The sequence below is a fragment of the Salvelinus fontinalis genome, chromosome 36 (assembly GCF_029448725.1).
Source record: "Salvelinus fontinalis isolate EN_2023a chromosome 36, ASM2944872v1, whole genome shotgun sequence".
Classification (NCBI taxonomy): domain Eukaryota; kingdom Metazoa; phylum Chordata; class Actinopteri; order Salmoniformes; family Salmonidae; genus Salvelinus; species Salvelinus fontinalis.
The window spans coordinates 27,868,053-27,883,877 of NC_074700.1; the positions used below are offsets into that span (position 1 = coordinate 27,868,053).

General features: G+C 41.4%; 1 protein-coding gene across 1 annotated transcript in view; it reads left to right on the forward strand.

Annotated features, from left to right (window-relative positions):
* Positions 1 to 12,731, forward strand: part of LOC129835552 (cyclin-dependent kinase-like 2) — a 49,992-nt gene extending 37,261 nt beyond the window's left edge. The window contains exons 11-12 of the mRNA XM_055901238.1: positions 11,627 to 11,837; positions 11,949 to 12,731. Of these exons, the coding sequence (XP_055757213.1) occupies positions 11,627 to 11,837; positions 11,949 to 12,004 (267 nt within the window). The 3' untranslated portion in view covers positions 12,005 to 12,731. The remainder of the gene's footprint in view (positions 1 to 11,626; positions 11,838 to 11,948) is intronic.
* Positions 12,732 to 15,825: the final 3,094 nt, after the last annotated feature.

The following is a 15,825-nucleotide window of genomic DNA, read 5'->3' on the forward strand; positions in this document are numbered from 1 at the left end:
CTAACCACTCCTCTGTCTATATCATCTAACCACTCCTCTGTCTATATCATCTAACCACTCCTCTGTCTATATCATCTAACCACTCCTCTGTCTGTCTATATCATCTAACCACTCCTCTGTCTATATCATCTAACCACTCCTCTGTCTGTCTATATCATCTAACCACTCCTCTGTCTGTCTATATCATCTAACCACTCCTCTGTCTATATCATCTAACCACTCCTCTGTCTATATCATCTAACCACTCCTCTGTCTGTATCATCTAACCACTCCTCTGTCTATATCATCTAACCACTCCTCTGTCTGTCTATATCATCTAACCACTCCTCTGTCTATATCATCTAACCACTCCTCTGTCTATATCATCTAACCACTCCTCTGTCTGTCTGTATCATCTAACCACTCCTCTGTCTATATCATCTAACCACTCCTCTGTCTGTCTATATCATCTAACCACTCCTCTGTCTGTCTGTATCATCTAACCACTCCTCTGTCTATATCATCTAACCCACAGGTGTCAAACTCATTCCACGGAGGGCCGAGTGTCTGCGGGTTTTCGTTCCTCCCTTGTACTTGATTGATGAATTAACATCACTAATTAGTTAGGAACTCCCCACACCTGGTTGTCTAGGGCTTTATTGAAAGGAAAAACCAAAAACCTGCAGACACAAGGCCCTCCGTGAATGAGTTTGACACCCCTGATCTAACCACTCCTCTGTCTATATCATCTAACCACTCCTCTGTCTGTCTGTATCATCTAACCACTCCTCTGTCTGTCTGTATCATCTAACCACTCCTCTGTCTGTATCATCTAACCACTCCTCTGTCTATATCATCTAACCACTCCTCTGTCTATATCATCTAACCACTCCTCTGTCTGTCTATATCATCTAACCACTCCTCTGTCTGTCTGTATCATCTAACCACTCCTCTGTCTGTATCATCTAACCACTCCTCTGTCTATATCATCTAACCACTCCTCTGTCTATATCATCTAACCACTCCTCTGTCTGTCTATATCATCTAACCACTCCTCTGTCTATATCATCTAACCACTCCTCTGTCTATATCATCTAACCACTCCTCTGTCTATATCATCTAACCACTCCTCTGTCTGTATCATCTAACCACTCCTCTGTCTGTCTGTATCATCTAACCACTCCTCTGTCTATATCATCTAACCACTCCTCTGTCTGTATCATCTAACCACTCCTCTGTCTGTCTATATCATCTAACCACTCCTCTGTCTATATCATCTAACCACTCCTCTGTCTGTCTATATCATCTAACCACTCCTCTGTCTATATCATCTAACCACTCCTCTGTCTGTCTGTATCATCTAACCACTCCTCTGTCTATATCATCTAACCACTCCTCTGTCTATATCATCTAACCACTCCTCTGTCTGTCTATATCATCTAACCACTCCTCTGTCTATATCATCTAACCACTCCTCTGTCTGTCTATATCATCTAACCACTCCTCTGTCTATATCATCTAACCACTCCTCTGTCTGTCTATATCATCTAACCACTCCTCTGTCTGTCTATATCATCTAACCACTCCTCTGTCTATATCATCTAACCACTCCTCTGTCTATATCATCTAACCACTCCTCTGTCTGTATCATCTAACCACTCCTCTGTCTATATCATCTAACCACTCCTCTGTCTGTCTATATCATCTAACCACTCCTCTGTCTATATCATCTAACCACTCCTCTGTCTATATCATCTAACCACTCCTCTGTCTGTCTGTATCATCTAACCACTCCTCTGTCTATATCATCTAACCACTCCTCTGTCTGTCTATATCATCTAACCACTCCTCTGTCTGTCTGTATCATCTAACCACTCCTCTGTCTATATCATCTAACCACTCCTCTGTCTATATCATCTAACCACTCCTCTGTCTGTCTATATCATCTAACCACTCCTCTGTCTGTCTGTATCATCTAACCACTCCTCTGTCTGTATCATCTAACCACTCCTCTGTCTATATCATCTAACCACTCCTCTGTCTATATCATCTAACCACTCCTCTGTCTGTCTATATCATCTAACCACTCCTCTGTCTGTCTGTATCATCTAACCACTCCTCTGTCTGTATCATCTAACCACTCCTCTGTCTATATCATCTAACCACTCCTCTGTCTATATCATCTAACCACTCCTCTGTCTGTCTATATCATCTAACCACTCCTCTGTCTATATCATCTAACCACTCCTCTGTCTATATCATCTAACCACTCCTCTGTCTATATCATCTAACCACTCCTCTGTCTGTATCATCTAACCACTCCTCTGTCTGTCTGTATCATCTAACCACTCCTCTGTCTATATCATCTAACCACTCCTCTGTCTGTATCATCTAACCACTCCTCTGTCTGTCTATATCATCTAACCACTCCTCTGTCTATATCATCTAACCACTCCTCTGTCTGTCTATATCATCTAACCACTCCTCTGTCTATATCATCTAACCACTCCTCTGTCTGTCTGTATCATCTAACCACTCCTCTGTCTATATCATCTAACCACTCCTCTGTCTATATCATCTAACCACTCCTCTGTCTGTCTATATCATCTAACCACTCCTCTGTCTATATCATCTAACCACTCCTCTGTCTGTCTGTATCATCTAACCACTCCTCTGTCTATATCATCTAACCACTCCTCTGTCTGTCTATATCATCTAACCACTCCTCTGTCTGTCTGTATCATCTAACCACTCCTCTGTCTATATCATCTAACCACTCCTCTGTCTATATCATCTAACCACTCCTCTGTCTGTCTATATCATCTAACCACTCCTCTGTCTGTCTATATCATCTAACCCCTCCTCTGTCTGTATCATCTAACCACTCCTCTGTCTGTCTATATCATCTAACCACTCCTCTGTCTGTCTATATCATCTAACCACTCCTCTGTCTATATCATCTAACCACTCCTCTGTCTGTCTATATCATCTAACCACTCCTCTGTCTGTCTATATCATCTAACCACTCCTCTGTCTATATCATCTAACCACTCCTCTGTCTATATCATCTAACCACTCCTCTGTCTGTATCATCTAACCACTCCTCTGTCTGTATCATCTAACCACTCCTCTGTCTGTATCATCTAACCACTCCTCTGTCTGTATCATCTAACCACTCCTCTGTCTGTCTGTATCATCTAACCACCCCTCTGTCTGTATCATCTAACCACTCCTCTGTCTGTCTGTATCATCTAACCACTCCTCTGTCTATATCATCTAACCACTCCTCTGTCTATATCATCTAACCACTCCTCTGTCTGTCTATATCATCTAACCACTCCTCTGTCTGTATCATCTAACCACTCCTCTGTCTGTCTATATCATCTAACCACTCCTCTGTCTGTATCATCTAACCACTCCTCTGTCTGTCTATATCATCTAACCACTCCTCTGTCTGTCTATATCATCTAACCACTCCTCTGTCTGTCTATATCATCTAACCCCTCCTCTGTCTGTATCATCTAACCACTCCTCTGTCTGTCTATATCATCTAACCACTCCTCTGTCTGTCTATATCATCTAACCACTCCTCTGTCTATATCATCTAACCACTCCTCTGTCTGTCTATATCATCTAACCACTCCTCTGTCTGTCTATATCATCTAACCACTCCTCTGTCTATATCATCTAACCACTCCTCTGTCTATATCATCTAACCACTCCTCTGTCTGTATCATCTAACCACTCCTCTGTCTGTATCATCTAACCACTCCTCTGTCTGTATCATCTAACCACTCCTCTGTCTGTCTGTATCATCTAACCACCCCTCTGTCTGTATCATCTAACCACTCCTCTGTCTGTCTGTATCATCTAACCACTCCTCTGTCTATATCATCTAACCACTCCTCTGTCTATATCATCTAACCACTCCTCTGTCTGTCTATATCATCTAACCACTCCTCTGTCTGTATCATCTAACCACTCCTCTGTCTGTCTATATCATCTAACCACTCCTCTGTCTGTATCATCTAACCACTCCTCTGTCTGTCTATATCATCTAACCACTCCTCTGTCTGTCTGTATCATCTAACCACTCCTCTGTCTATATCATCTAACCACTCCTCTGTCTATATCATCTAACCACTCCTCTGTCTGTCGATATCATCTAACCACTCCTCTGTCTGTATCATCTAACCACTCCTCTGTCTATATCATCTAACCACTCCTCTGTCTGTCTATATCATCTAACCACTCCTCTGTCTGTATCATCTAACCACTCCTCTGTCTGTCTATATCATCTAACCACTCCTCTGTCTGTATCATCTAACCACTCCTCTGTCTGTCTATATCATCTAACCACTCCTCTGTCTGTCTATATCATCTAACCACTCCTCTGTCTATATCATCTAACCACTCCTCTGTCTGTATCATCTAACCACTCCTCTGTCTATATCATCTAACCACTCCTCTGTCTATATCATCTAACCACTCCTCTGTCTGTCTATATCATCTAACCACTCCTCTGTCTGTCTATATCATCTAACCACTCCTCTGTCTGTCTATATCATCTAACCACTCCTCTGTCTATATCATCTAACCACTCCTCTGTCTATATCATCTAACCACTCCTCTGTCTGTATCATCTAACCACTCCTCTGTCTGTCTATATCATCTAACCACTCCTCTGTCTGTCTATATCATCTAACCACTCCTCTGTCTATATCATCTAACCACTCCTCTGTCTGTCTATATCATCTAACCACTCTTCTGTCTATATCATCTAACCACTCCTCTGTCTGTATCATCTAACCACTCCTCTGTCTGTCTATATCATCTAACCACTCCTCTGTCTGTCTATATCATCTAACCACTCATCTGTCTATATCATCTAACCACTCCTCTGTCTGTCTATATCATCTAACCACTCTTCTGTCTATATCATCTAACCACTCCTCTGTCTGTCTGTATCATCTAACCACTCCTCTGTCTGTCTGTATCATCTAACCACTCCTCTGTCTGTCTGTATCATCTAACCACTCCTCTGTCTGTCTGTATCATCTAACCACTCTTCTGTCTATATCATCTAACCACTCCTCTGTCTATATCATCTAACCACTCCTCTGTCTATATCATCTAACCACTCCTCTGTCTGTCTATATCATCTAACCACTCCTCTGTCTATATCATCTAACCACTCCTCTGTCTATATCATCTAACCCCTCCTCTGTCTGTATCATCTAACCACTCCTCTGTCTATATCATCTAACCACTCCTCTGTCTGTCTATATCATCTAACCACTCCTCTGTCTATATCATCTAACCACTCCTCTGTCTGTATCATCTAACCACTCCTCTGTCTATATCATCTAACCACTCCTCTGTCTGTATCATCTAACCACTCCTCTGTCTATATCATCTAACCACTCCTCTGTCTATATCATCTAACCACTCCTCTGTCTGTCTATATCATCTAACCACTCCTCTGTCTGTCTATATCATCTAACCACTCCTCTGTCTATATCATCTAACCACTCCTCTGTCTATATCATCTAACCACTCCTCTGTCTATATCATCTAACCACTCCTCTGTCTATATCATCTAACCACTCCTCTGTCTGTCTGTATCATCTAACCACTCCTCTGTCTGTCTATATCATCTAACCACTCCTCTGTCTGTCTATATCATCTAACCACTCCTCTGTCTATATCATCTAACCACTCCTCTGTCTATATCATATAACCACTCCTCTGTCTGTCTGTATCATCTAACCACTCCTCTGTCTGTCTGTATCATCTAACCACTCCTCTGTCTGTCTATATCATCTAACCACTCCTCTGTCTATATCATCTAACCACTCCTCTGTCTGTCTGTATCATCTAACCACTCCTCTGTCTGTCTGTATCATCTAACCACTCCTCTGTCTGTCTATATCATCTAACCACTCCTCTGTCTATATCATCTAACCACTCCTCTGTCTATATCATCTAACCACTCCTCTGTCTATATCATCTAACCACTCCTCTGTCTATATCATCTAACCACTCCTCTGTCTGTATCATCTAACCACTCCTCTGTCTATATCATCTAACCACTCCTCTGTCTGTATCATCTAACCACTCCTCTGTCTATATCATCTAACCACTCCTCTGTCTGTCTATATCATCTAACCACTCCTCTGTCTATATCATCTAACCACTCCTCTGTCTGTCTATATCATCTAACCACTCCTCTGTCTGTCTATATCATCTAACCACTCCTCTGTCTGTCTATATCATCTAACCACTCCTCTGTCTGTCTATATCATCTAACCACTCCTCTGTCTGTCTATATCATCTAACCACTCCTCTGTCTGTATCATCTAACCACTCCTCTGTCTATATCATCTAACCACTCCTCTGTCTGTCTATATCATCTAACCACTCCTCTGTCTATATCATCTAACCACTCCTCTGTCTGTCTATATCATCTAACCACTCCTCTGTCTGTCTATATCATCTAACCACTCCTCTGTCTATATCATCTAACCACTCCTCTGTCTGTCTATATCATCTAACCACTCCTCTGTCTATATCATCTAACCACTCCTCTGTCTATATCATCTAACCACTCCTCTGTCTGTATCATCTAACCACTCCTCTGTCTATATCATCTAACCACTCCTCTGTCTATATCATCTAACCACTCCTCTGTCTGTCTATATCATCTAACCACTCCTCTGTCTGTCTATATCATCTAACCACTCCTCTGTCTGTATCATCTAACCACTCCTCTGTCTATATCATCTAACCACTCCTCTGTCTGTATCATCTAACCACTCCTCTGTCTGTATCATCTAACCACTCCTCTGTCTGTCTATATCATCTAACCACTCCTCTGTCTGTCTATATCATCTAACCACTCCTCTGTCTGTCTATATCATCTAACCACTCCTCTGTCTGTATCATCTAACCACTCCTCTGTCTATATCATCTAACCACTCCTCTGTCTGTCTATATCATCTAACCACTCCTCTGTCTGTCTATATCATCTAACCACTCCTCTGTCTGTCTATATCATCTAACCACTCCTCTGTCTATCTGTATCATCTAACCACTCCTCTGTCTATATCATCTAACCACTCCTCTGTCTGTATCATCTAACCACTCCTCTGTCTGTCTATATCATCTAACCACTCCTCTGTCTATATCATCTAACCACTCCTCTGTCTGTCTATATCATCTAACCACTCCTCTGTCTGTCTATATCATCTAACCACTCCTCTGTCTGTCTATATCATCTAACCACTCCTCTGTCTATATCATCTAACCACTCCTCTGTCTATATCATCTAACCACTCCTCTGTCTGTCTATATCATCTAACCACTCCTCTGTCTGTCTATATCATCTAACCACTCCTCTGTCTATATCATCTAACCACTCCTCTGTCTATATCATCTAACCACTCCTCTGTCTATATCATCTAACCACTCCTCTGTCTATATCATCTAACCACTCCTCTGTCTGTCTATATCATCTAACCACTCCTCTGTCTATCTATATCATCTAACCACTCCTCTGTCTATATCATCTAACCACTCCTCTGTCTATATCATCTAACCACTCCTCTGTCTATATCATCTAACCACTCCTCTGTCTGTCTATATCATCTAACCACTCCTCTGTCTGTCTATATCATCTAACCACTCCTCTGTCTGTATCATCTAACCACTCCTCTGTCTATATCATCTAACCACTCCTCTGTCTATATCATCTAACCACTCCTCTGTCTATATCATCTAACCACTCCTCTGTCTATATCATCTAACCACTCCTCTGTCTGTATCATCTAACCACCCCTCTGTCTATATCATCTAACCACTCCTCTGTCTATATCATCTAACCACTCCTCTGTCTATATCATCTAACCACTCCTCTGTCTATATCATCTAACCACTCCTCTGTCTGTCTATATCATCTAACCACTCCTCTGTCTATATCATCTAACCACTCCTCTGTCTATATCATCTAACCACTCCTCTGTCTGTCTATATCATCTAACCACTCCTCTGTCTATATCATCTAACCACTCCTCTGTCTATATCATCTAACCACTCCTCTGTCTATATCATCTAACCACTCCTCTGTCTGTATCATCTAACCACTCCTCTGTCTATATCATCTAACCACTCCTCTGTCTATATCATCTAACCACTCCTCTGTCTGTCTATATCATCTAACCACTCCTCTGTCTATCTATATCATCTAACCACTCCTCTGTCTGTCTATATCATCTAACCACTCCTCTGTCTATATCATCTAACCACTCCTCTGTCTGTCTATATCATCTAACCACTCCTCTGTCTGTCTATATCATCTAACCACTCCTCTGTCTGTCTATATCATCTAACCACTCCTCTGTCTGTCTATATCATCTAACCACTCCTCTGTCTGTCTATATCATCTAACCACTCCTCTATCTATATCATCTAACCACTCCTCTGTCTGTCTATATCATCTAACCACTCCTCTGTCTATATCATCTAACCACTCCTCTGTCTGTCTATATCATCTAACCACTCCTCTGTCTATATCATCTAACCACTCCTCTGTCTGTCTATATCATCTAACCACTCCTCTGTCTGTATCATCTAACCACTCCTCTGTCTGTCTATATCATCTAACCACTCCTCTGTCTGTCTATATCATCTAACCACTCCTCTGTCTGTCTATATCATCTAACCACTCCTCTGTCTATATCATCTAACCACTCCTCTGTCTATATCATCTAACCACTCCTCTGTCTGTCTATATCATCTAACCACTCCTCTGTCTATATCATCTAACCACTCCTCTGTCTGTATCATCTAACCACTCCTCTGTCTGTATCATCTAACCACTCCTCTGTCTATATCATCTAACCACTCCTCTGTCTGTCTATATCATCTAACCACTCCTCTGTCTATATCATCTAACCACTCCTCTGTCTATATCATCTAACCACTCCTCTGTCTGTCTATATCATCTAACCACTCCTCTGTCTATATCATCTAACCACTCCTCTGTCTATATCATCTAACCACTCCTCTGTCTATATCATCTAACCACTCCTCTGTCTGTCTATATCATCTAACCACTCCTCTGTCTATATCATCTAACCACTCCTCTGTCTATATCATCTAACCACTCCTCTGTCTGTCTATATCATCTAACCACTCCTCTGTCTATATCATCTAACCACTCCTCTGTCTGTCTATATCATCTAACCACTCCTCTGTCTGTCTATATCATCTAACCACTCCTCTGTCTGTCTATATCATCTAACCACTCCTCTGTCTGTCTATATCATCTAACCACTCCTCTGTCTGTCTATATCATCTAACCACTCCTCTGTCTATATCATCTAACCACTCCTCTGTCTATATCATCTAACCACTCCTCTGTCTGTATCATCTAACCACTCCTCTGTCTATATCATCTAACCACTCCTCTGTCTGTCTATATCATCTAACCACTCCTCTGTCTATATCATCTAACCACTCCTCTGTCTGTCTATATCATCTAACCACTCCTCTGTCTGTCTATATCATCTAACCACTCCTCTGTCTGTCTATATCATCTAACCACTCCTCTGTCTGTCTATATCATCTAACCACTCCTCTGTCTGTATCATCTAACCACTCCTCTGTCTGTATCATCTAACCACTCCTCTGTCTGTCTATATCATCTAACCACTCCTCTGTCTATATCATCTAACCACTCCTCTGTCTATATCATCTAACCACTCCTCTGTCTGTATCATCTAACCACTCCTCTGTCTATATCATCTAACCACTCCTCTGTCTATATCATCTAACCACTCCTCTGTCTGTCTATATCATCTAACCACTCCTCTGTCTGTCTATATCATCTAACCACTCCTCTGTCTGTATCATCTAACCACTCCTCTGTCTATATCATCTAACCACTCCTCTGTCTGTATCATCTAACCACTCCTCTGTCTGTATCATCTAACCACTCCTCTGTCTGTCTATATCATCTAACCACTCCTCTGTCTGTCTATATCATCTAACCACTCCTCTGTCTGTCTATATCATCTAACCACTCCTCTGTCTGTATCATCTAACCACTCCTCTGTCTATATCATCTAACCACTCCTCTGTCTGTCTATATCATCTAACCACTCCTCTGTCTGTCTATATCATCTAACCACTCCTCTGTCTGTCTATATCATCTAACCACTCCTCTGTCTATCTATATCATCTAACCACTCCTCTGTCTATATCATCTAACCACTCCTCTGTCTGTCTATATCATCTAACCACTCCTCTGTCTGTCTATATCATCTAACCACTCCTCTGTCTGTCTATATCATCTAACCACTCCTCTGTCTATATCATCTAACCACTCCTCTGTCTATATCATCTAACCACTCCTCTGTCTATATCATCTAACCACTCCTCTGTCTATATCATCTAACCACTCCTCTGTCTATATCATCTAACCACTCCTCTGTCTGTCTATATCATCTAACCACTCCTCTGTCTATATCATCTAACCACTCCTCTGTCTATATCATCTAACCACTCCTCTGTCTGTCTATATCATCTAACCACTCCTCTGTCTATCTATATCATCTAACCACTCCTCTGTCTATATCATCTAACCACTCCTCTGTCTATATCATCTAACCACTCCTCTGTCTATATCATCTAACCACTCCTCTGTCTGTCTATATCATCTAACCACTCCTCTGTCTGTCTATATCATCTAACCACTCCTCTGTCTGTATCATCTAACCACTCCTCTGTCTATATCATCTAACCACTCCTCTGTCTATATCATCTAACCACTCCTCTGTCTATATCATCTAACCACTCCTCTGTCTATATCATCTAACCACTCCTCTGTCTGTCTATATCATCTAACCACTCCTCTGTCTGTCTATATCATCTAACCACTCCTCTGTCTGTATCATCTAACCACTCCTCTGTCTATATCATCTAACCACTCCTCTGTCTGTCTATATCATCTAACCACTCCTCTGTCTATATCATCTAACCACTCCTCTGTCTATATCATCTAACCACTCCTCTGTCTGTCTATATCATCTAACCACTCCTCTGTCTATATCATCTAACCACTCCTCTGTCTGTATCATCTAACCACTCCTCTGTCTATATCATCTAACCACTCCTCTGTCTATATCATCTAACCACTCCTCTGTCTGTCTATATCATCTAACCACTCCTCTGTCTATCTATATCATCTAACCACTCCTCTGTCTGTCTATATCATCTAACCACTCCTCTGTCTATATCATCTAACCACTCCTCTGTCTGTCTATATCATCTAACCACTCCTCTGTCTATATCATCTAACCACTCCTCTGTCTGTCTATATCATCTAACCACTCCTCTGTCTGTATCTTCTAACCACTCCTCTGTCTGTCTATATCATCTAACCACTCCTCTGTCTGTCTATATCATCTAACCACTCCTCTGTCTGTCTATATCATCTAACCACTCCTCTGTCTATATCATCTAACCACTCCTCTGTCTATATCATCTAACCACTCCTCTGTCAGTCTATATCATTCTCTCTTCTCTCCTCTCTTCTCCTGTCCTCTCCTTTCCTCTCCTGCCCTCTTCTCTCTCTCCTCTTCTCTAGATCCTCACTCTCTCCTCTTCTCCTCCTCTTCTTCACTCTCTCCTCTCTTCTTCTCTCTTTCCTCTCCAGATGATATCAGAGAAGAGTGTGATCCACGAGCGTTCCTTCCTGTCCGAACGCGAGCGTATGGCTACGGTTGGGAAGAGGAAACCAGACGTTCTCTTCCCTGAACTAAGAACCTCTCTGCTGCCTGAGATACGAGGGGCTGAAGGTACGCTCTGCACACACACACACACACACACACACACACACACACACACACACACACACACACACACTTGCTTTGTGGATTATATTGACCAGGTCCCCTTGTGTCTTCCAGGTAAACAGACTAAACCCACCAGGACCAGAAGAAGGAGAGACACATCCCCTCTATAGCCACAATGGACCACACCACTACACCACACTACAATATACACCACTACACCACACTACAATATACACCACTACAATACACTACAATATACACCACTACACCACACTACAATATACACCACTACACCACACTACAATATACACCACTACACCACACTACAATATACACCACTACAATACACTACAATATACACCACTACACCACACTACAATATACACCACTACACCACACTACAATATACACCACTACACCACACTACAATATACACCACTACAATACACTACAATATACACCACTACACCACACTACAATATACACCACTACAATACACTACAATATACACCACTACACCACACTACAATATACACCACACTACAATACACTACAATATACACCACTACACCACACTACAATACACTACAATACACTACACTACAATACACTACAATATACACCACTACACCACACTACAATACACTACAATACACTACAATACACTACAATACACTACACTACAATACACTACAATATACACCACTACACCACACTACAATACACTACAATACACTACAATACACTACAATACACTACAATACAATACACTACAATATACACCACTACACCACACTACAATACACTACAATACACTACAATACACTACAATACACTACACTACAATACACTACAATATACACCACTACACCACACTACAATACACTACAATACACTACAATACAATACACTACAATATACACCACTACACCACACTACACCACACTACAACACACTACAACACACTACAACACACTACAATACAATACACTACAATACAATACACTACAATACACTACAACACACTACAACACACTACAATACACTACAATACAATACTACACCACACTACACTACACTACACTACACTACAATACACTACAACACACTACACTACACCACACTACACTACACTACACTACAATACACTACAACACACTACAACACACTACAATACACTACAATACAATACTACACCACACTACACTACACCACAATACACACTACAATACACACTACAATACACACCACAATACACACCACACCATCACAATACACACCACACCACTACAATACACACCACACCAACACACACACTACACTACACACACACACACTCACACACACACACACACACACACACACACACACACTACACACACACACACACACACACACACACACACACTACACACCAACACACACACACTACAACACACACCATAGCCGATACACACACACTTTACAACGCACACACACCATAACGATACACACACACACTTTGCAACACACACACACACCACAGCCGATACACACACTTTACAAAGGACCCACACCACAGCCGATACACACACTTTACAAAGGACCCACACCACAGCCGATACACACACTTTACAAAGGACCCACACCACAGCCGATACACACACTTTACAAAGGACCCACAGTATGACGGATACACACCGTCATTGTAAATAATAATTTGTTCTTAACTGACGTGCCTCGTTAAATAAAGGTTCAAATAAAAAATATAAAAAAACACACTCAAACAGACCACTTAACCAGAGACTTTAACCAGAGCCTTTAACCAGAGCCTTTAACCAGAGCCTTTAATTAACCAGAGCCTTTAATTAACCAGAGCCTTTAACCAGAGCCTTTAACCAGAGCCTTTAACCAGAGCCTTTAACCAGAGCCTTTAACCAGAGCCTTTAACCAGAGCCTTTAACCAGAGCCTTTAACCAGAGCCTTTAACCAGAGCCTTTAACCAGAGCCTTTAACCAGAGCCTTTAATTAACCAGAGCCTTTAATTAACCAGAGCCTTTAACCAGAGCCTTTAACCAGAGCCTTTAACCAGAGCCTTTAACCAGAGCCTTTAACCAGAGCCTTTAACCAGAGCCTTTAACCAGAGCCTTTAACCAGAGACTTTAACCAGAGCCTTTAACCAGAGCCTTTAACCAGAGCCTTTAACCAGAGCCTTTAACCAGAGCCTTTAACCAGAGCCTTTAACCAGAGCCTTTAACCAGAGCCTTTAACCAGAGCCTTTAACCAGAGAATTTATCCAGAGCCTTTAATTAACCAGAGCCTTTAACCAGAGCCTTTAATTAACCAGAGCCTTTAACCAGAGCCTTTAATTAACCAGAGCCTTTAACCAGAGCCTTTAACCAGAGCCTTTAACCAGAGCCTTTAACCAGAGCCTTTAACCAGAGCCTTTAACCAGAGCCTTTAACCAGAGCCTTTAACCAGAGCCTTTAACCAGAGCCTTTAACCAGAGACTTTAATTAACCAGAGACTTTAATTAACCAGAGACTTTAACCAGAGCCTTTAACCAGAGCCTTTAACCAGAGCCTTTAACCAGAGACTTTAACCAGAGCCTTTAACCAGAGACTTTAACCAGAGCCTTTAACCAGAGACTTTAATTAACCAGAGACTTTAACCAGAGACTTTAACCAGAGACTTTAACCAGAGCCTTTAACCAGAGCCTTTAACCAGAGCCTTTAATTAATCAGAGCCTTTAACCAGAGCCTTTAACCAGAGCCTTTAACCAGAGCCTTTAACCAGAGCCTTTAACCAGAGCCTTTAACCAGAGCCTTTAACCAGAGCCTTTAACCAGAGCCTTTAACCAGAGCCTTTAACCAGAGCCTTTAACCAGAGACTTTAACCAGAGCCTTTAATTAACCAGAGCCTTTAACCAGAGCCTTTAACCAGAGCCTTTAACCAGAGCCTTTATCCAGAGCCTTTATCCAGAGCCTTTATCCAGAGCGTTTAATTAACCAGAGCCTTTAACCAGAGCCTTTAATTAACCAGAGCCTTTAACCAGAGCCTTTAATTAACCAGAGCCTTTAATTAACCAGAGCCTTTAACCAGAGCCTTTAACCAGAGCCTTTAACCAGAGCCTTTAACCAGAGCCTTTAACCAGAGCCTTTAATTAACCAGAGACTTTAACCAGAGCCTTTAACCAGAGCCTTTAACCAGAGCCTTTAACCAGAGCCTTTAATTAACCAGAGCCTTTAACCAGAGCCTTTAACCAGAGCCTTTAACCAGAGCCTTTAACCAGAGCCTTTAACCAGAGCCTTTAACCAGAGCCTTTAATTAACCAGAGCCTTTAACCAGAGCCTTTAACCAGAGCCTTTAACCAGAGCCTTTAATTAACCAGAGACTTTAACCAGAGCCTTTAATTAACCAGAGACTTTAACCAGAGCCTTTAATTAACCAGAGACTTTAATTAACCAGAGCCTTTAACCAGAGCCTTTAACCAGAGCCTTTAACCAGAGCCTTTAACCAGAGCCTTTAACCAGAGCCTTTATCCAGAGCCTTTAATTAACCAGAGCCTTTAATTAACCAGAGCCTTTAATTAACCAGAGCCTTTAACCAGAGCCTTTAACCAGAGCCTTTAACCAGAGACTTTAACCAGAGACTTTAATTAACCAGAGACTTTAATTAACCAGAGACTTTAATTAACCAGAGACTTTAATTAACCAGAGCCTTTAACCAGAGCCTTTAACCAGAGCCTTTAACCAGAGCCTTTAACCAGTCACAACAGCGGTGTATTTTATGATTAATTATTTGAATTTTGATAGATATTTTGATATGGTGATAGTTGATACATATACTAATGTTATAATTGTCATATAATTACAATATTATCTGTCCAATGAATCTGCTTCTGAATATGTCCAGCATCCATACCATATAGAATTGGAATGTATAGAGCGGGCGTCCTCATTCAAGTCTGTGATGGCATAATGGCGACCATTGAAAGTGTAACCATAGAAGC